This window comes from Rhinichthys klamathensis, unplaced genomic scaffold (assembly GCF_029890125.1).
Source record: "Rhinichthys klamathensis goyatoka isolate OS25496 unplaced genomic scaffold, OSU_Roscu_1.1 h1tg000478l_1, whole genome shotgun sequence".
In the NCBI taxonomy this organism is placed as follows: domain Eukaryota; kingdom Metazoa; phylum Chordata; class Actinopteri; order Cypriniformes; family Leuciscidae; genus Rhinichthys; species Rhinichthys klamathensis.
This window is the reverse complement of record NW_026606966.1, coordinates 151,590-175,489: the sequence shown is the minus strand read 5'-3', so window position 1 is coordinate 175,489 and position 23,900 is coordinate 151,590. Positions and strand designations below refer to the sequence as shown.

The following is a 23,900-nucleotide window of genomic DNA, read 5'->3' as shown; positions in this document are numbered from 1 at the left end:
TAGTTCTGAGTTTTTATTTATGATTTATAGGCTTTTGTGTGTATTTGACACGCCCCTTTTCTAAATGACCCTGTTATAGCCATACGAAAAATGCAAAAGTTCAACTTTTTTTCAATGATTATTGATCTAGAGAGTCCAGAGAATTGTCCTAGACTGGTCTGGTTCCAATCGGGCAAAAATCCAGGGACTAGTTCGCAAAAGTAGGTTTTTAACATATTCGTGAATATTTAATGAACGATTTGATTGACAGCAATGGTTCTAGAGGGAAAGTTGTTCATCCTGAGGAGATCTATCAAATGATATGCATATTTTCGGGATGTGTGCAACACCACGTGATTACAGAGCCGTAAAACTCGTTAGCGCCAACTAGTGGCCAATTTCTTTCAAAACTCTTACAGACCTCTTGGGCCATGAGTCAAACATGTCCGTCGAGTTTCGTTCCGATTGGCCTCCGTTAACCTCGTGTAATAGGTGCTCAAATTCATTGGCCGATGGCGGCCATGTTTTTTGAGTTACGCCAATTTCCTCATACACATACATGGCACCTTGGACCAAGACACTGCATACCAATTTTTAAGTCAATCGGACTAACGGTCAGGTGGTCATAGCCCGATTTAGGTTTTTTGTGTGTTATAGCGCCACCTAGTGTTAGGTCGATGCGATTTTTTTACTGTGACCTCAGATTGAACTCATACACATGTGTTCCAAGATTGGTGAAGATATCTCATTTACTTCTCGAGTTATAGCCATATTAGTAAAATAGGCTCCTCCCACAACGATCATTTTACTCCCCCTAGCGACCGTGAATCGAAAATTCAACTTTTTTTCAATGATTATTGATATTCAGACTCCAGAGAACATGTATGCATTTGTCTGGTTTTGATCGGGCGAAAAACCAGGGACTAGTTCGCAAAAGTAGGTTTTTGACAAAATTCAAAATGGCGGAAAAATTTTCATACCGGAAATGAAATCGGAGATATACGTTTTGTTCTTCAGGCCTCCAGCTTTCCAATGATATAAGACACTTGAGTCTACGACATACGGTTTAGGAGTTATGAGCAGTTTCGCGCAATTGATTGCTGTAGCGCCACCTATAGGCCAATCGGGGTCATACTTTCTGAGGCTCTCCTCGATTTTTGTACTACCCTCTGACAAAGTTTCAGAGCTCCAGCACTTACGGTTTGTTCTGCACGATGCGTTTTACGGCAGAATAATAATAATAATAATAATAATAATAATTAAAGCTGCAAGCAGCATTTAGCGGTGTTCAAGCAGTTAAGGCCTTTAAGGCCGTTAAGCACAAAATCATCAAAAGACATTAAGTTTTATGTAGCAAGCATTATTTACCATGATATACTACATTTCAGTGTGATTTTTCATGATTTACCATGTTCCAGTATGATTTACCATGAATCTAACATGATTTTCCATAGTTTACCTTGATATACCATGTTATAGGATGATTTACCATGATATAGCACATTCTAGAATAATTTACCAGGATTCTAGCATGATTTACCTTTTTTACTATGATTTACCATGTTTCTGGCGTTATTTATTATGATTTACCACGTTGATAGCAATTATATGAAGCATAAGAACAATTGAAGTGATAAACTCTGACAAAATATGAATGTGTTATAATAGTAATTGTTATATAAGTGATTTTATAGTGTCTATATACATATAAATGCAAAAGCACATGTGAAAAGACTATTAATAAGAAGAGTGGCCAGCAGAGGGCAGTAGAAGACCACTTATTGGCTCACTTTCATTTTCAGCTACTTTGTTTCTCCAGTATTCTCCACTGAAGCAAACCATTTTTTTCATGTTAACTCCATAATGCATGCTTACACACACACACACACACATTTTTGGGATATGTTATTGTGAAAATCTGTTTTAATGGTATATGAGCATTTCACATATTTCTTTGCAATGTAATAATATAAAAGTAATTAAAGAAAATGCTTTAAGCATTTGTTTGTTAGCCAATGCTGAAAGCTGATAAAAAAGATTAAAAATGTCTAATGCTGCTGCTCCATCTAGTGGACAACAGTGCTATTACAGCCTACTTATACAATAGGCCATGTTTTTCATATAATTTAATCTACACACGCTCATTCTGATGTAGATAGAGACATTTGGAACTTCAGGAGCCAATGTGACTCAATTGTCACTTCAATAGACGATTTTTGACTAAATGTTATTGTAAATGTTAAAATAGTGAATTTATAAAGTCTAAATATTAATTATAGTTGAGTAGTGTGACAAAATGACTTTTTTTAAACAGCAGGGGGCAGTAAAATACCACTTATTGGCTGTTAGCCTTTTTCAAGCTGTTATAGCTGTTCTTGACCTTATTTTAAGAAGCTATGAGCATTTATTGAAAAGATATTGGCTTTCGGTCAAGGCTACATATTGATGTGACCCTATTATAGTCATCCAAATGAAGAAGTTATACATTTTCCTATAATTATTGTTCTAGAGAGTACAGAGCAATAGATGAATTTTGACAAAATGTGATTGTAAATGTTAAAATAATGATTTAATAAAGTCTAAATATCAATTATATATAAAAATATTAGAGAGTAGTATGATGAAATGACAGCAGGGGCAGTAAAATACCACTTATTGGCTGTTATAGCCATCCAAGCTGTTATAGCTGTTATAGCCATCCGATTTACACTCTATTATAGCCATCCAAATGAAGTAATTATACCTTTTCTGATAATTATTGATCTAGAGAGTCCAGATAATTGTACTGCACTGGTTTTAAACATTAATATATGAAAAATATAAGATCATAGATGGAAAAGACCATTTACAGCCAATACAGGCAATTTACCATAGGAAATGTATGGTTTTAAAGCTTTTCAACAGTTATAGCGCCACCTATTGTCCGATCTCCATGAAACTTTGCATGCTTCTTCAGCATGGTAAGACACATATGCTCATCAATTTTTGTGAAGTTCTGAGTTTTTATTTATGATTTATAGGCTTTTGAGTGTGTTTTGACACACCCCTTTTATAAATGACCCTGTTATAGCGAAGCGAAGGGCAAAGTTCAACTTTTTTTCAATAATTATTGATCTAGAGAGTCCAGAGAATTGTCCTAGACTGGTCTGGTTCCGATCGGGCGAAAAACCAGGGACTAGTTCGCAAAAGTAGGTTTTTAACATATTCATGAATATTTAATGAACAATTCGATTGACAGCAATGGTTCCAGAGGCAAAGTTGTTCAGCATGAGGAGATCTATCAAATGATATGCATTTTGTGGGGTTGTGTGCAACACCACGTGATTACAGAGCCGTAAAACTTGTTAGCGCCAACTAGTGGCCGATATCTTTCAAAACTCTTACAGACCTCTTGGGCCATGAGTCGAACATGCCCATCGAGTTTCGTTACGATTGGCCTCCGTTAACCTCATCTCAACTTCATTGGTCGATGGCGGCCATGTTTTTTGAGATACGCCAATGTCCTCTTACACATACATGGGGCCTTGGACCAAGACACTGCATACCAATTTTCAGGTCAATCGGACTAACGGTCAGCCCTTTATATGTTTTTTTCATGTTATAGCGCCACCTAGTGTTTGATCGTTGCGATTTTTTTACTGTGACCTCAGATTGAACTCATTCACATGTGTACCAAGTTTGGTGAAGCTATCTCATTTCCTTATCGAGTTATAGCCATTTTAGTAAAATAGGCTCCTCCCACAATGTTCATTTTGCGCCCCCTAGCGACCGAAAATCGAAATTTCAACTTTTTTTCAATAATTATTAACAATCAGACTCCAAAGAACATTTCTGCACTGGTTTGGTTCCGATCGGACAAAAAACCAGGGACTAGTTCGCAAAAGTAGTTTTTTGACAAAATTCAAAATGGCGGAAAATCTATATTGGCGGAAATTAAATCGGAGATATACGTTTTTTTCGTCAGGTGACCAGCTTTCCAGTGATATAAGACACTTGAGTCTACGACTTACGGTCTAGGAGTTATGAGCAGTTTTGTGCAATTGATTGCTATAGCGCCACCTATGGGCCAATCGGGCTCATAATTTGATAACCTCTCCTCGATTTTTGTACTACCTACTGGCCAAGTTTCAAGTCTCTAGCACTTACGGTTTGGGCTGCACGATGCGTTTTACGGCGGAAGAAAAATAATAATAATAATAATAATAATAATAATAATAAAAATCAGTACAAATACAATAGGTTTTCAGCACTTCGTGCTTGAACACCTAATAATAATAATAATAATAATAAAAATCAGTACAAATACAATAGGTTTTCAGCACTTCGTGCTTGAACACCTAAAAATAATAAAAATCAGTACAGATACAATAGGTTTTCAGCACTTCGTGCTTGAACACCTAAAAATCAGGACGATTACAATAGGTTTTCAGCACTTCGTGCTTGAACACCTAATCAGCACTTCGTGCTTGAACACCTAATAATAGGGGACCTTTTTGACAGTTATAGCGCCACCTATGGTCCGATCTCCATGAAACTCTGCATGCTTCTTCACCATGTTAGGACACATATGCTCATCAATTTTTGTGAAGTTCTGAGTTTTCATTTATGATTTATAGGCTTTTGAGTGCATTTTGACACGCCCCCTTTTCTAAATGACCCTGTTACAGTGAACCAAAGGGCAAAGTTCAACTTTTTTTTGATAATTATTGATCTAGAGAGTCCATAGAATTGTCCTAGACTGGTCTGGTTCCGATCAGGGAAAAAACCAGGGACTAGTTCGCAAAAGTAGGTTTTGGACAAAATTGGCCATAACAAATTTTTTTTTGCTCAAATCGAGAATCCGAGATATACATCTTGTCCGTCTTGAGCCAAGGAACACAGTGGTGTACAAATCTAGATTCTAGGTCAAACGGTCGATGAGTTATGGGCAATTTAGTACTTTTGGTTGCTGTAGCGCCACCTATGGGCCAATCAGGGTCATACTCTGATAGGTTCTCCCCAAACTGAGGCCCTAGCACCTGGCCAGGTTTCAAGTCTCTAGGCCTTACGGTTTGGGCTGCACGATGCGTTTTAGGTTTTTTTTTTTTTTCAAATAGCAATTACAATAGGTTTTCAGCACTTCGTGCTTGAACACCTAATAATAATAAAAATCAGTACAAATACAATAGGTTTTCAGCACTTCGTGCTTGAACACCTAATAAAAATCCTTACAAATACAATAGGTTTTCAGCACTTCGTGCTTGAACACCTAATAATAATAATAAAAATCCTTACAATTACAATAGGTTTTCAGCACTTCGTGCTTGAACACCTAAATATAATAAATATAGGCCTATAAATGAACAGCGTTGGGTAAGTAACACAAGAAAAGTAATTAATTACTAGCTACTAATATATAACTGTATTAATTACTCTCTAAAAAGTAATGCATTACTTATTACTTTCTAAATCCCATTTCAGTCTCGACCAGTTGAACAATATAAGGATAGACATGAAACTTCTTTTAATTCTTTCAAATAAATAATATAAAATTGCATAAATTATTCTTGAACTGACCAAAATATTTAGAAGGGAGAGGGTTACATTAAAATTACATTTTAAACATTAGACGTTAAATTGTGATGTTAAATCTATTGTTTAATATAGGACTGTTCTATACAGTTTTTTTATGCAATTACATCAGAAGTAAATTACAGAAAAATTAAGAGTAATCCCTAACTTGACTTTTTCTAGGGAAAAGTGATTAAATTACGGTAGGCTAATTAATAACTTAGTAATGCATTATATACAACACTGTAAATTAATGTATAATGGGTATCTAGCCATTTTAAATAATTGTTAATGTGCAACAATATACTGCCATTGCATGTGTTTAAGAAAATATTAGGTTATAGAATGGGTGTTATGTACATTTTTACAGTGTTTTTCTTGAGTATTTGATATGTCTGCGTGGGTCTGTAGTGGATGGGAGTGACACCCAGTGAAGGGCTTTTAGACTCCGCCTTCTATGTAAATGAGTCAGTGTGGCGCTGGTGTCCGCGCGCTCAGTCAATGAGCACCGAGACTGGAGGAGTGTCCGACTGTTTACATCTCGTTTCGGGGGGCCGAGAGATATTTTCCTCCAGCATGATGTCGGTGTGGAATTATCGCACTCTCCACCTTTGAGAAATAAACGCGGCCAGCGCAAAAAAAACAGTGACCCGGCGTTGAGTCATGGGAGGCCAGATAACCCGAAACGCATTGTACGGTGAGGAACTGCGTTAAGGATCTACATGCAACCGCTGAATGATGTTCCTTCTGTTTGTACGCTCTGCTTCAGCTGTATTGTACATGATAGATTAATTCAAGAGAATTTGGAATGAAAACGTCTGCCTTTATTATAGCCTACATATTAGACTACTTGCAAGGAATAGAATAAAACACATTCGAGCACAAGTCACAGACTTAATGTAGACTGTATTTAGGTTTCTGGAGATTTTGCGCTCGTGTCAGTGAACGCGCTTTCGACATCAGACGTGTTTCCCCCACAGCAGCTTGAAAGCGTGAGAAAGGGAAGGGATTTTGTGGGGATTCCCTCTGTTGTTGGGAATAAGAAGGATTCACTGCGGGTTTTCCCACAACGTTTCATTTTACTAGGTGATTTACATGCCCGTGAAGCAGCTGGCTCAAAAGAGAATCAAATAAATCAATAAATGAATTGTTTGGTTTTGCATAAAAATGCACGGTTGTCGGTTACTCAAGAGTAGAAAGCCTACAGATATTCCCTGAAATTCATGTTCAGGCTGTTGTGCTGCTCTATATGTTTTGGCAAGCTATTCTAACATGTATTTCTTGCTTTGCAATTTCCAACTAGTATCTGTTTTTATGTCATTGCTTGATAGATAGATAGATAGATAGATAGATAGATAGATAGATAGATAGATAGATAGATAGATAGATAGATAGATAGATAGATAGATAGAGCTGGTACAGGATGATTTCCGTTGGCCTGCAGGGTGAATGGGTGAATAAGCTTCCTTGTTGGATGTGTGGCTGTAACTGAAACAGACTGTGAGCAGTTGGTTTATGTAAATCTCTCTGTCTTACTGGCCTGGATGAGTTAATCTGAACCCTTGGTGGATCAGACTCACTTGATCATTAATTCTAATTAAAGCACTATATCCCATCCAATTAGGTAAACAGGGACTAGAGATATGACAGTCCAGTATGTGTAGTAGCACCTGGTGTTAGTGCACTGGTTCGAAATGTACTGAGTAAACCCCTGAGGAAATGTATGAATCAAAATAAATAAATAATTAAATAAATCGCATCGCAAAACCACAATGAGCAACGTGAGTGCAACAGCGTACATAAAAAAAAACAGTCAGCTCTCAAATGAAAACATTACATTTGATTAGAAGCATAAACAAATATTTAAAAACCATAAAGACACACAAAAAAGCAGTCATTTGGTTGATGGATGCCTTGAACTTGAATTTTATTTTTGGAGAGTATTAAGAAGACAAAAGGAAATGATGGGAAGAGGTGGAAACAGGATTGGGAAATGACGCAAGCCAGATTTGAGCATCATTCTCTTGCTTAACGTATTACAGCACAAGCACTCAGTCCCTTTAAGGCAAGTCATTTCACTCGGCGGCCATCTTTGAAACGCCTTTCAGGCAGATATTTCAGTCATGCAAGTACAACATCTCTTTGAATGGAGAAACATCAAATTCTCCAAAGGTGTTGACCAAGCTTACCATTCAATTCCCTATTTGAAATCACCAATGAAATCTGACAACAACTCCCTTATAAATTTTGTTTCTAACCAGCCAAATTTTCTAACCAACCATTGGACCAGCCAATGCGCTTGTGAAGCCATAATCACACGTCTCTCACAATGACTTCACCAATTGGCGATTGTTTTATTTAGAAGGTGCGACTTATTCCGTCATATTGCGTGTTGCACTTTCTCCCATTCAAAGTTATGTCTTTGACTAGGCTGCTGCTCTTCTGCCTCAACAATGTTTTTAGTTTGTCTTTTTAAAAAAAAATTGGTCATAACTTTCTGGTTTCTCTTTCCAGTTCCATCTGAGTCAGGGCTTGTTTTTCAGTTCTTGTAGCAGGCTGAGAGTGGATATAAATTGCTTATCCGGGTACGCTCACATCTTTCACCTCAGATATGGTAGATAACAGTGCTTTATCTGATCTTTGTATGAAACCAGAGACCATCCAGAACTGTGCACGATTGTCTGGTTTGTAGTGTTTGAGCTGGATAGAGACACTTAATGTACTGTATGTTTGTGTTGTGTGTGTGTGTTTAAGACTGGTGGGTGTTTCTCATGCAACTCTGGAACACATCCTGGCCTCTGAGGCAGGAAAGATATGAATAATTCGGGGTTTTTTTATAAAGTCTGTTAAAAATGGAACATTAGGACAGTTGTTGGATATTTCCTTCTCCACCTTAAACCGTTACAAATATGGAAAGTTAAATGCAAATTGTCAGTGTACTTGTCAGTGTTTTTTGCATATACAAATTCTCTGGTCTATTCTTTTTTTGTACAAGTATTTGATTTGCATATGGTTACATAATTCATGTTGTGCAATAAATGGCAATTGTGCAATTCATTCTTAGTAAGGATGCAACAATATAAAACTGGAAAAAAAATATATTGTTGTTTTAACTTAAAAAGTAACCTGGCTGACTTAACATTTTAAGTTCATTGAAACAATGAAGGAGATTGGTTTAATCAACAGAAACTCAAAATATTAGCCTATTATCTGAACCACATTAGTTGATTTGACAAAAGAAAAAAAAGTTGTGATAAATCATGAAAATAATGTTTTACAGATACATTCCTTAATGATATTAAAATACATAATACTCATATTAATAATTCTATACTATTTTGTCGTTTAAAGTGAATTTAGGCATCACATCATTATAATGTACAATATGAAAAATGGATAAGCGTTTTCATTTCTAGATTTTCTAAATAATTTGTTTACTTTGTTACTAACTTTGCAGTGTCTGTAAAGATTCACTTTCTAAATGTAAAAATAGGAGAAATGAGCATGGACAATTTAAACATCCAACACTAGCCAAAATCCAGCTGAAAACCATTATTATGTAAACTTATGCAAATCAGATGGTGGCACAAATCAGAATAGACCAGGGGTGTATTTCCCAAAAGCATCATTAGCCAACTATGGTCGCAAGTTCCATTGAACTCTATTGCTAACGACGGAACTGATTTTGGGAAACACACGCCAGTATGGCACTGATATTCCGTGCATTCCCAATTCTTACTCATCATTGCCGAATCAATTATTCGCTGCTAATTTGTTTATAACAGCACGGAAAGTATTGTAATTACTGAATCAATTACCAAAGTGTTCTTTTTGAATCCACAGTAAGACAGCCATGCACACAAATAACATGAGGAAACCGTTAGCACTGGAGTTTGTTTGGACTGGGATTTTTAATGGGGCATATTGGGATTGATTATCAGTGATTGGTTGACATACAGACAAGGAGTCAAGGCAAACAGAGGAAGGTCTCTTATCTGTAATCCCTGCTGTGGTTCCACGGCTCAGTTAGTGTGTTGTGTCAGAAACATATGTTTGCAGGTCAGGTGCTGATGCTGCTAAGTAACCGTCTGCTGCACCTCTGCTGAGCACAACATCCTTGATGAGTCACTTAATCCTCGCTCTCACCGCAGAAATCAAATGACACCCCCACACACTGGTGTTTGTGTATACGGATCAGATCACCTAAGAGCCAGCCGGACAGCGCTTAATATGTTCACTCATTCATGATACTTTACTTTATTACAGGGCAAGATAGTTGCTAGCTGGCTTCAGGACACAATTACAAACACGGACATCCACACCCCAGGAACAAAACTAAAACAAAGGACACTTATGTAACCAAAACGGTCAATAATTGTGCTAAATAATACAAATAATGTCACTAAAAAATTGCTAAAATTATATTATTACTTTTATTATAAATCAATAAATACATTATTTATATATATATATATATATAAATAATGTATTAATACAGTGTATATATATAATTTTTTTTTGCATGTTCATTTCTTCTATTTTTACATTTTGATTCACTTCTAGATTGCCATCTAAGACTCATTTAATGTTAATCTTTACAGACAGCAAGGACATGTAAAGACAATCTTTACAATTCAATAACAATGCCAAATGTAGTATTTAGAATATCTCAAAATGAATAATCATTTTTCATACAATACATAATTATTTAAAATGGTGTGATAACTAAATTAACTTTAAACACTTTTATTTTAGCGTTTTATTTTGAATTTGTTTTAAACAAAATATTATAGAATTATAATATCGGCAATTTATCGGTTATCGGTACTAGAATATTGTTGCCTCCCTAAAATAAAATCCCCATACTATATATATTTGTACTACAGTGTAGTTGAAAAGGGCTCTATAATATATATATATATACAGTATATATATATGTACAGTGGGGGAAAGTAGTCAACACTTTTTTTTATTAAACACACTTTCAATGCAGCAATTCACATGAAATTTTGACGAGACATTGGTAATAAAGGATTAGTTCACTTTTAAAAAAACTTTTGCTGATAATTTACTCACCCCCATGTCATCCAAGATGTCCATGTCTTTCTTTCTTCAGTCGAAAAGAAATTAATGTTTTTGATGATTACATTCCAGGATTTTTCTCCATATAATGCACTTTGCTGGGCACCAAACGGTTCAAGGTCTAAATGACCGTTTCAGTGCAGCTTCAAAGGGCTTTAAACGATACCAGACGATGAATAAGGGTCTTATCTAGCGAAACGATCGGTCATTTCAAAAATAAATAAAAAAGTTTAAGTTTTATAAGCTCAAATGCTCGCCTTGCGAACTCTCCTGTTCGAACTCGTTCATCAAAATGAACAAATCTTTTTTCGAGTCAATGACTCGAAAAAAGATTCGTTCATTTTGATGAACGAGTCAATGACTCGAAAAAAGATTCGTTCATTTTGATGAACGAGTTCGAACAGGAGAGTTCGCAAGGCGAGCATTTGTGCCTATAAAACTTAAACTTTTTTATTTATTTTTGAAATGACCGATCGTTTCGCTAGATAAGACCCTTATTCATCGTCTGGTATCGTTTAAAGCCCTTTGAAGCTGCACTGAAACGGTCATTTAGACCTTGAACCGTTTGGCTACTATTGAAGTCCATTATATGGATAAAAATCCTGGAATGTTTTCATCAAAAACATTAATTTCTTTTCGACTGAAGAAAGAAAGACATGGACATCTTGGATGACATGGGGGTGAGTAAATTATCAGCAAAAGTTTTTTAAAAAGTGAACTAATCCTTTAACTCAAGAACCCCCATCCCCCCCCCCCCCCACCCCTCCACACACACACACACACACACACACACACACACACACACACATCACAAAGGACTATACAGTCAGAAAAAATACAAATATAAAACATCATAGCATAGCAAATAATACACACACACACACTGTATACATTGTTCAGTATATATGACCAAGTAAAGCGAACAAAACGTTCTCTCTACTTGTTCAATGTTAGGCTAAAACATTTTTGGTAATGTTCTGAGCTGTTGTTTGAATGTGAAATAAATAAACAGACAGTGATGCATTCTTCTAGTGTTGATGCTTGATACTAAGTGACAGCGTGTGTGTTCTGATTGATGTGTGTGACGACACTTGAGCGAGGGCTTTGTATAACCAGAGGCCAGAGGGTGTGTGCTCAGCCAGGTGAAACTCCCTGTTATTCAGGGGATTTTTTTTTTTGGACCAGAATAACTATTAGCATATGAATCTTTAGCCAAGCCTGCAGCCATGGTGACTGATGTGTTGTGGTCACATGACATGCCTCTCACCTCAGATGGATTAGCACTGTAGTTGCCAAGTACATCTCTTCTTAAGATGCCAATTTCAGCGGATCTCACACTCACGCTGCATGCTGTTTTATATACTTGTACACTTTTATTTAAACATGTAAGCAAATTGTTATTTTTTACAGTAGCCTATTTGCCATACAGCCATGTTTTTCAGATCATCTTTTACGCGAGTTAGTGAAATTGAACTGTTTAATGATTCAGGAAAAACAGATTTTCAAGTAGATTATTTACTTTCTGGTGTCTGGTACCTAAAAACAGCTTTAATAATGAAGTTATATTGAGTATCAGAACACATGTACTTACAGTAGCACAATTAATGTGATTACAGACAGAGCAAATTAAAAGCTAATTCCTAGAGAATAGACTCAGAAACGAGGACAATGCGTGACATAATCAAACAAAACACATTTCTAATGACAATTATTTCATTAAAAGGATTTTAATTCTGAAATGATTTAAGAAACATTTCCACTGGAATACAATTGAAAGTATTTCTAAAATCCAAACTATATTACAACCTGCTGTTTCCATGTTGTGAACTTCTTTTACAATACTAAAAATATATTCACTTATGCAAACAATAACATTATTTCCTCAATGAGCTGACGTGACTTGTTGAGCCTGCAGCTTTCCAAGACCAAACACACTACAAATCCATATTACGCTAGGACAAGAAAAAACATTGAAAACGCTTGCACATCAGCTCAAGGCACATCTAAAATGACTTTACTAGTTGTGTCCCAAATGACGCACTATGTATTCATTTTATAAGGTTATATTAACATTTAACATCGGAGTCTGATAGCCCTTCCCCCTTTGTATTTAAATCTGCGACAGTTGAGCGCATGAAGTGTCCAACATTCCACACTTTGTTTTTTTTCGGTTAATTAGTGCATCATCCGGGTATTTAAAGTGCACTTTTTCTATTTGGAATGTTCAGTGTAAACACACTACTCGCACTATTTATACTACAAAACGTCATAGAATAGTGCACAAGTACACAAATTGGGACGCACCTACTGTCGTTGTTGCACAGATGAAACAGAACAGATATTGTACTGTCTGTTTGCAGAGTATATTTGGCTGGAGACTTTGCCACCTCGTGATGCATATAATCAAATACTTTCTCTCCTTTGCAAGTCACTTTGGAACAAACTTTCTGTATATTCAGCAAACGAAACTGTGGAAAGTGAGCCTCGGGATGTTCTGTTGTGAAAACGGCCTTTTGAGGGCTGCAGGCCAAGCAGTTTTATTTTAACATTGAGTGTATGAGAGTGTCTGTGATGTGAGGTGTTACACATAACATGACATTCTCTTACCTACAGTCAGACATCTGAACCTGCCCTGAGCACGTCTGCATGGTAATGAGGATGTAATGGGGATAAAGATAGCAGCTACCTGACAACCTTACACAGCGAATTTAAACCTGACCGTAGCACTTGGAGATCCTCTTCAATGCAAGTAAAAAAAAAAATAAAGAAACACAAATGATTTACTATTTACACAAGTGTGCTTTACTAAACCTCTTTCCCAATTTAGAAATGATCTAAAAACATTTTAAAGATCCATCCATTTACTGGCTTCACATAAAATTGCAGTATTAATAATATATACACTATTGGTCAAAAGTTTGGAATAATCACGATTTTTTTTAAATGTTTTTGAAGGGAACATTACGCACTTGTGCTCAACAAGGTTACTTTTATTTGATCAAAAAATGCAGTATGTGAAATATTATTACAATTTAAAAGAAGCATTTTCCACCAAAATATTAAGCAATATAACTATTTTCAACCCTGATAATAATATGAAATGTTTCTTGAGCACCAAATCAGCAAATTTGAATGATTTCTGAAGGATCAGTATTGATTGCTGAAAATTCAGCTTTGGCATCACAGGAATAAATTACATTTAAATATTTATATTAAAACAGAAAACCTTTCAATTGTAAAAATATTTAACAATATTACAGTTTGTTTGTTTAATCATGAATGGAGGCCAGTATCACCGATGTTAGTAAGATATGTCAATGTTTGAACTGCTTTAACGATTTTTACATTTGTATCATTAGATTTTTGAGTAAGTTGAACCCAATACTTACGTTTAAAGGTGTAATTTGGACATTTCTCTCTCTCTCTCTCTCTCTCTCTCAAAAAAATCCTGTCGTCACTGGCACGCAATGAATTCTGGGGTAGGCAAGGCCGTGAAGGATCCATCTGTTGTATCCATCATTGCACGGGAAACAAAAAACGCATTTGGAGGCCATATTTGAAGGAGCCTTCGTTTTGGGACAGCTTTCGTCGCGCACCGGTGATGCAATCAGCCTTCGAAGGACGCAGCCTCTGAATTGGGACACAGCTATTAGGGTTGGGCCGATAGACAATATCCCCCCCCCCCAAGCTAAAATGTAGCGCTAACCAATAGCTGGGTTTCAGTCACGTGATTATGATGACGCGCGAAATTCAGATGGAGGGCAGGGAGTGAAGAGCGCAATGGACGAGATGGAGGAAAGTCCGTACTGTACTACTTTACACGCTATTACAAGAGAAAGATATAAACAAAAAATCAAACATATGTTGGACGTGATCCTTACGTTATGAAGAGGAGCGATTTTCAACTGAATTGAAAGATTTTCCTGCCATCGAGGCGGTAGATATCAGCAACTACCTCGTCTTACAGACATACTTTGACTTTACAAAGTTCGTAAACGTTACACGTTACACAAACATAGCCACTTAAGTTGTATTAACTCACCTTTGACGAAGTGATCACTGCACACACGGACATTTTCCCATCGGCTCCTCCCGACCGCAGACGTAGGTTTGCAAGCCGTTTTTCCGGAGTTTTTCGGTCAATTTCTTGCATTTCCCCCCCTTATGAACAACAACTTTTGGTACACGATAAAAACTCCTCGTGGTTTGATCAATTTAAGTAACCATAAGCGACGCAAAAATAGGCATTTTGAGTTTGTTATAGTGCTTTCTAAAAACAGCAAATCACTTCCTGCCCTCCATTTGCATTTCGCGCCATGGCAACGCAGTGACAACGCAAAACAAGCTATAGGGATGTAACGATTCACTCGCAACCGGTTGAAAATCGATAAAAATGTGTGACGATTCAAGTGGGTTGAAATGTTAAACGAATCGCGATACACGTTTACTGTATAGCTTACTGTGAAGTTGTGAACCTCGCTTTACAGGCACAATAGCAGCGAGCACACACTGGCGTGAAGCTAGCGAGTGTTTTCACTTCATTCATGGAACTTGATTGTGTGAGCCCATAGATATAAACACTAGATGTCGCCTTGGCTACGGCAGTTCATTGGAACGAATGCGTCAATAGAGCCGCCATCTTGAAACAGGGGAACCCCTCATCAGCGTCAATGTAGGAAAAGGTCTAACGGAAATAAAATCACCATAAATCGTCATGAATGCGATTTTCTAGTTGTTTTGGTTCGTTCCAACGGTCAGACATGTATTTATTATAGAGTCCAGAGAAATTTAAAAAAATTTACAAAATTTCACAATCTTGTGAAATGTAATCCCTTGATGTCTGGTTTTTAGATTTCGTTCGTGTAAACATCCATACGCAGCACAAAAGTCCGGCATCATTCATGAATTCAGCGTTATCTAGCTACTTCCTATGATAAGACCCCTGTTCCAAGATGGCGGCGGTTTTGACGCATGTTTAGAACCCCAAGGCGACATCTAGTGTTTATATCTATGGTGTGAGCCAAGCTCAACTTCCATAGGAATGAACTGAAAACGCTCGGTTTGCTCCGCTCGCGCCGCACCAGTGTGTGCCATAGACCGGTGTGCACACGCCGTCAAACAGTAGACATGGCGACGGCAAGCGTAGATGTTGACGTTGACTCATTCAAATCGGAGGTGTGGCGGCATTTTGACTTTCCGTAGACTAATAATAATCACCACCGTGAGAAGCACCAGTCACCTCCGTTTTCATGTAAAAGTCATTAATACGACAATTGCGAGAGAGCCACGGAGATCACAAGGTGCATCAGTGTTTCCGTGGCAAGCAGGTGTTGTATTTATTTTACTATCTCTTTCTCTAAATGAGTTTTTTTTTAACTCTTACTGTGTAATGATACAAATTATAACAAAATTAGAATCTTGCCTTTATTACAATGTAAAACCCCTGTCAATCTGGTACTAATTTTACACAGTCTTTTACATAGTGTGCGAAGAAGTGTCCAGCCTCTTGACCAAACAGACAGAAAGACTGAGTTGAAATAACCTTGAAGGGAATTTTTTTAATGTAGTTTTATTATTTGACAAATATATTTTAAATGAAAAAAAAAATGTGCAGCATTTTGTCTGAGAAATAATGAAAGGGACACTTTTGTCTTAAATCTCATTTGTTAAAAAAAATCGTGAGAAAATCGTATCGTGAATCCAGTATCGTGAATCGTATCGCATCGTGAGATGAGTGAATCGTTACATCCCTACTAACCAAAGGATGTGGGCAGACATTATAGCATTGCTACTTCTGGAAGGGAGAAAATGCTGTTAATTGCGTTATATATTTGTGATGCGTTAAACACAAAATAACATTATTTTTGAAAGCCCTAGATTATTCAAATGCTCGAGTGTGTTGATTCAGGCCCTCCAAGCTGTTCTTTATGGAATAAACTTATGTAAGAAACATCTTCTGTCCATTGGTTACCTTAAAAAAGAATGTGGTTACCATAGAAATAGCAGCATTATGATGTGTTCCGTAGCCCAGGGTGGAATCTGCTTGTGTGTTGTTGGCTATGTCACTGGTGGCTTCTATTACTTACAAAGAGTGTTTGTGTTTCTGCATGTCCGGTTACTTTTTATGACTTAAGTGCATCTTATGTAATAAAATTTAGGATGACAACAGAAATGTATTAAAGGCTATGTGAATTGCTGTTCACAACACATTTTTAACAGAGAAAATTGTGGGTTGGGATTTGATGAATCATAAAAAGTCAGTGTTGCATTATAGAATGGAGCCAGACTTGATATAAGTTTGCTAAATCAATACCTATATCTTTTTTCTTTGGAATAATGTGCAGCAATGAATAATTCACAATAAGACCAGGAACATCATTAAGAACGACAATGGGGCCCATTTTGATTTCAAGTTCATTTAAATACATTTTTAATTGAATTATTTGGAATAATGGACCTCAGTTGTTGACTGAACATTTAACGGCGCGGCACCTTAACTAGTTCTGCAACGTGTCTTCCACCTAGACCCAAAGTGGGGACTTTTTTTGCAGATTAAACCTTGAGAGATTTTGCACTGATCTGGGACCAACTTCCCGTGTCCGTACAGATGAAGCGAAAGCACACACACTGAACTCAGCTCAGCAGAAAACGGAAACTCTCGCCATGGCAGCGTTGCTAAGGAACATGAGCTGCTACTTAACCTCCATTTTCTGTCTGACAGCTGCAGCTCTTGTGTTTGCTAATGTATTCATTTCAGTGTGCTCAGACTATGAGTGTTATACACAGTGTCCGTCCGCAAACAGACCTGCCCACACACACACACACACTACAGACACATGTATGCAACGTACAAAGTCTGAAAAGCAAATTAACGTTTTCTCATATGATGGTTTACATAGGCTATTTACATGGCCAGATATAGACAAACATTTCTAGTCTATATTCTCTTCTCTGGTGACCAGTGTAGCCTTATCTGCATTGCTCAGGAAACATGTCATTGCCCACTATCAGTTTCTACATGGGAGCCACAATAGCTGAGAGGACTGGTGTCATCACTGGACGCTCCTCCAACCGTGCCATTACGGACCTGTGAGGGTGTGTTATCTTGTTAAAGGAACCCCTTGCCAACTCTGTGAATGTTGGACATGAATGAATGTAGATAGGAAAGCCATAAAGCTGGAACCTCTCATGGATGTCTCTAAATGCGACATTGTGCCAACTGTGCATTATTTCTGTGTTACAATAATTCAAATTATCACAGAAGTACTGGGATAAAAGTTCATGCTTCAGATATAAACACTGATATCTATGGCAGCGATCAAAATAGAGTAAATCATCTTTTGAAAATAACTTGATGGTTTAAATAAAGATTGTCTTAATTACATCATTACACCAGTAGGTGGCGACAAATTTATTTGTCATTGAATAATTCTTTCAAGAGATTTGTTAAAGGTGCCCTAGAATGTTTTTTTTTATTTTTCTATAATGTTTCCTGGGTTACCCTTATAATGTTAGTATGTTTTTTAGATAAAAAATAATCATAATTTAGAAATAAATGGCATTTTTCCTAGCCTGCTTTTAGCCTCTGATTTGAACACTCTGTTTGAAGGGGCGTGTCTGCTGTGGGATTCAGTGTAACCGCGGCCACTGCTGTGATTGGCTGACATGCTTGCATATGAAATAGCTACGCATTACATGTGAAACTCTCTCCCGAATACTTTTACTACTGCTATTATACGTTTTTACTATAACAGCTATGGAGATGAACGAATCGTGAGATGTTTTTAAAGTATTTAGATCTATTCCCATCACATAAAATGTTACCGTGATGAGCATTGAGCAGATGACAGTGTTGATCGCGAGAATGAAGATCTTATCATTGCAAAGCAGTTTCTGCACTCTCTAATGCTTTCACCAATGCAAACACGATGATGTAAATACAGTAAGAGCTTCGTTGTGCAGTAACGTGCGTCATTGATTTCATAACGAGTTTGGCAAGTGTCCAGATAAACTCGCGCTGTGTGGAAAGATTGTTCTTTGATCGCTTTCTGTATATAATTTGTTCACAATTTAAATACGATTATTTTCATCCTACTAAAAGAAACGATGTGAAGCTGATATTTTAGTCACTGGCTTGACTTACTGATGCATAAACAGTATTGAACGATTTTGAGAGAAAGATTACCTGTCTGAACTTGAACAATTACACATCAGAAAGTGTTGCTTGGTAGCTCGATCCGAGGCCAGCTCTGTATTGGCCCAAGTTGAGGAAACAGTCTGTGAAATGTTTGGAAATTTCCAGAGAAAATAAAATTAACCCATTGTTTCTTCAGAGGCTCAGATGAAGCAACTAAAAAATACTTTTGTGTTCATGTGTACATCCACACTGAGCAACTGCCATGCTTCGGCTGCGCAGTTCCGCCTGGCATTGAGGGCTGGCATTATGCAAATATTTGGAGGCGTACATATTAATGATCCCGACTATTGCGTCACAGTCGGTATTGTGTGGAGAACCGGCCGTTTTTCAGGGGTGTTTTTCATAAACGTGAATTAAATGAGAACGCGAAAACAGTCCAGTTTGAGATTCACTCTATGTCATGTCCATGCACTGAACTCTTGTTATTTGACTATACCAAGGTAAATTCAATTTTGAATTATAGGTCACCTTTAAAAAACGCTGATTCATTAAGTGAAGTTATGAGCGAGTCAATTAATAATTTATTCAAACCGATTTTTTCATAATTAAAAATTTAAATATATATATATATATATATATATATATATATATATATATATATTAACATTTTGTCAGAAAAAGTTGCCTTGCCTAGAAGAAAGAAGTGTGTTGAAGGTTATACGATAGATAGATAGATGGATAGATAGAACGCTATAATGATAATACGATAGATTGATAGAATGAGATATAGCTCTACTAGTTTAGATAGAAGGCCTAGTTTAAAATGACTAGAAAACCTCTATTGTTTCGCCACATGGATGCATAATTAAATAGCGTTCAGACCTTGCTTGTGCGTTGTTCATCATTCATGTTGTATATGTGCACTTAAGACTCAAATGAGCATGCCTGTGTTTCCTGCAACTCTATTCAGGAGTGGAGCTTTACACACACGCACACACTCGCATGCATGCACACACATTTGAGTTGTGAGTGAGAAAAATGTTATGAATTAATACGGTGACAATAATAATAACTAAATTTTCCATTACGTGACTACAAGCAAAGACAAATCTGCAGTGCAACATAATATCCAATTCGTAAACGAATTGCAATAATTAAATGCTGTAGGAAACACTGTAGCACTTTATGCTTCAGTACTGAAATTTTGCAGTTCAGTGCAGCCTGTTGGGAAGAAGATGTATCAGATTTATCTACAAAACTAAAAATGCTGTACATAAATGGGGTCAGACAAATCTCACCATGCAAGGGCTGATGCTATTTTACGCGGTTCATTGATTTGAAAGTAAAGGCCAGGCTTTAGTCATTTTGAGCTGGGGGTCTAAACAGAGAAGACTTATTTTCACACCATTATGTATTTTTATCATTTGCAGTATTTTTTGCAGTATTGACAGACCATGGTTTATAAATCGTCTTTCTTTCTCTCTTCTAGACTCTCTAGGTGGTCCGTTCCCCTCAACAGCTCACCGATGCCACCACAAACCGAAGCGCTGTTTACCCTTGCATCCGTGCGGAGGTGTCCCCATGAGCCCCCTTCTCTTCCACCCCAATGCTAAAGGGTCTCAGATAGTCATGGATCTATCACAGAGGAGCGTCAAACGCCAGGCCAGCTTCTGCAACGCAATCACGTTCAGCAACCGACCCATTGCTCTTTATGAGCAGGTCCGCTTAAAGGTAAGAACAAGGATAGATGAATCTAGGGCAAGTTGAATATTTGGGAACTGTGGGATAGTCTGAGGGGGATGGTGGATCCGGATTACTCAAGTGGACGACACACAAGGTGTATGTGAACATTTCCAAGTGTCTGCTGCAGCAAAGAAAAAGAAATCTCATCTGTCTTTTTTTAAAGGGTATCATTTTTTTATGTTAAAATTAGGGCTGGGCAACGATTAATCGCATCCAAAATAAAAGTTTGTGTTTACATAATACATGTGTGTGTGTGTGTGCTGCGTATAATTATTTTGTATATTTAAATACACACATATGCATGCAGTGGCATAGGTTTGATTTTGAAATTGGTGGGGACGGGGACATAAATATTTAATATATTTAAAGTTTTGATCGAAAATATTGCTCGGGATATATCAGTGTCACTGGATATTGGTAGGGACACGTCCCTAGCGTCCCTACTAAATTCTACGCCCCTGTATGCATGTATATTAAGGGTGTCACGATTTCGATCTTAAATCGAAATCGATCGAAATTTTTTTTTTTGTTGAATCGATCGAATAAAAAAATGGAATCGTCGATGCTGTCACGCCCCCATGTCACGTCCGGTCGGCGTGCCAAGCGGGAAAAAAACACGCGTGTTGAAAAGCTGTGAGTCTATGGTCAACCTTCTCTAACTTAGCTATTCAAAAGACAGCATGGCAACTGCAGATGCAGGAGACCCATCGACAGAACTTGAACCCCCTCCTCTTTCATTGAAGTCGCAGGTGTGTAAGTTTTTTGGATTTCCAGTGAGTTATGTTGACAACGTTCGCGCTTCAAAAAAGCCACAGTTTACTTTGCAGACATCCCAAGTCTCGCGGAAGTTCCTGGAGTCTCCCGCATATTGATAGCGTTAGCGGCTCCCTGATGCCCGCAAATTAGTTAAAATCTCCCGGAATCTAGAGTGAGCGAGCGAGCAAGAGCGCGCAATCGCGCATGCGAGACAGAAAAAACTGTGCTCCAAACCGTATAGCGCGCGCACGGGAGAGAGCGAGAGATCTTGCGTGTGTGCCTCATGAAGCGCATGTAAGACAGAGAGCATCCTGATTGGCCGGTTTCGGCTTTAAAAAAATAAATGTAAAAATCATCGAGAATCGAATCGAACCGTGACCGTAGAATCGAAAATTTAATCGAATCGAGGATTTGGAGAATCGTGACACCCCTAATGTATATATTTAAGAAATGTATATACTGTATATATATTTATACATAATTTATTATTATATATATTTATTATTATATTATGTAAACACAAACTTTATTTTGGATGTGATTAATCGTTGCCCAGCCCTAAATAACCCGTAAATAGAGATGCACCAATTTATAGTGGATATAATTATAATACAGATTATCAGCCGAAAGAAAAGCAATTATTTGTAGGCATTATCCTGATGCCAAAATTCGAGTGCACCCTAGTGCACGGTTCTTCAAATTCGGTCCGGTGGGCCACTGTCCTGCAGAATTTAGTTCCAACCCTAATCAAACACACCTGAACAAGCTGGTCAAGGTCTTCAGAGTTACTAGAAAATTGCAGGTTGGCAAGTTCGATCATGGTTTAAACTGCAGGACAGTGGCCCTCCAGGGCTGGATTTGAGGAACACTGCTCTAGCGTATGTGTAAAAAACAAAGTATACTTTAGGGAAATATGTTTGAAAACATTTGTGCAATTCCGTTTGTTTCCACTAGAGGTGCAAAGATGCACTTCACCTTTCACATGATTTTTTTTTTGCTTGCAAGTGTTTTCTTTTTCTGTCTTTCTTTGTTTGTCTTTCTATCTTTACTGTACTTTTAAAAGCACCACTCTAGAGAAGTTGCGCACGTTCCCTCTTTCTATGTCAATGCAGTAAAAACTAAAATAAACACTCCAATCCCACACTATCGCTCTCAATCTAGACCAACCAGTTATTCTACCAACATACACAGAGGGTTTTGTGTGTAAACTCACTCATTAGTCAAGTTCTCAATACTGGTATTCTCAGCAACGTAGGGCCGCTGTGACATAAGTCATTGTGTTCTTGAATTGTTTGTAGGGCTCATTCCTGGAGTTACTGTAAATCAAATAAAACAGAGCGTCTCTAGTCTAAACACACCACATGACTGCCTCATACATCCCCTGAATTGTCCGCTACGCTCAACCATTTATGACCATCACAAAACATGCCCCCTGTTTGGCCTTCAGCACTGCTACAGAAGGAAATACTAGAGCCAACTTTGATGGAATTAAATTGAAAATAATCACATGTTTAACAAGGTTTTAAAAGAAAGAACTGGAACCTTTTTAGCCAACAGAAAAGAAAAAAACACAAACGAAATGTAACAAAAATTTGATTAAATAGAGAGTGAATTAAGAATTTTGTGTTTGGGAAACTAAATTAATTTTGGTGCTGCTAGTGGCACACTGCACCTTTTTAAAAGTAGCTTCAAAAATTAAAAGGACAACTCTGTATCTTAATATCTACACAAATTAGGTACATATTAGTACCTTAGTGTAGTAATATGGGCCCTTAAAGTACTACTACGAACATTTTAGGTTACAAAGATTCCCCTTTAAAGGTACTGGCCCAGTGACAAGCTGCTGCATGCCTAAAGATACAATCTTTGCACATTTTTCATCAACATTTCTATGCTATGCATACTCTACTCTACTCTACTCATAAAGAACACCGTCTTATGTCGTAATGATAACAGATCCTTTTTCTCCTGTCTTTAGATAACTAAAAAGCAGTGCTGCTGGAGTGGCGCTCTCCGCCTGGGCTTCACTTCTAAAGACCCGTCTCGAATCAACCCCGACAGTCTACCCAAATATGCCTGCCCTGACCTGGTATCCCAGAGCGGCTTCTGGGCCAAGGCCCTTCCAGAAGAGTTTGCAAACGAAGGAAACCTCATTTCCTTCTGGGTGGATAAAAAAGGGAGAGTATTTTATCGCATCAACGATTCCAGCCCCATGCTGTTCTTCAGCGGCGTTCGGACCACAGAACCACTGTGGGCCCTTATAGATGTCTACGGTCTGACCAGAGGAGTGCAACTGCTGGGTGAGAAAAATAACTGTCCGCATAGTTTAAGGACAGGTCTAAATGTTCTGCTCTAACAAGAGTGTGAAACGAAATGCTGTACATCAACCATCTGTTTTTAAAAGTTTGTTTTTAGGTTGATCTTTAAATGAGAAAAACTCAACGTGCATCGTTAAAAAATTAGACATTGAACTGTAACCAGAAACTTGAACTGACAATTTGAAACCATTTCCTCCAGTTTCCTCCCAAATTCTTGTCATTTAAGGCTCTTTGTCTATGAAAACGTGCCAATCAAGCAATTCTGTGCACGCATGTGTAAGGCTGTTGCCTGTCTCCTTCCAATGCAAACCATTCTGCTTGAGTTAACTCGCTTA

At 37.5% G+C, this 23,900-nt stretch overlaps 1 protein-coding gene across 2 annotated transcripts in view; it reads left to right on the top strand.

Annotated features, from left to right (window-relative positions):
• Positions 1-23,900, top strand: part of neurl1aa (neuralized E3 ubiquitin protein ligase 1Aa) — a 106,906-nt gene that overhangs the window by 53,471 nt on the left and 29,535 nt on the right. The window contains exons 1-3 of one of the 2 annotated variants that reach the window (XM_056237129.1): positions 6,000-6,226; positions 20,238-20,479; positions 23,226-23,547. In XM_056237129.1, coding sequence (XP_056093104.1) covers positions 6,193-6,226; positions 20,238-20,479; positions 23,226-23,547 — 598 coding nt within the window. In that variant the 5' untranslated portion in view covers positions 6,000-6,192. Of the gene's footprint in view, positions 1-5,999; positions 6,227-20,237; positions 20,480-23,225; positions 23,548-23,900 lie in introns of those variants that run through there. The other variant, XM_056237128.1, reaches the window with a different exon arrangement.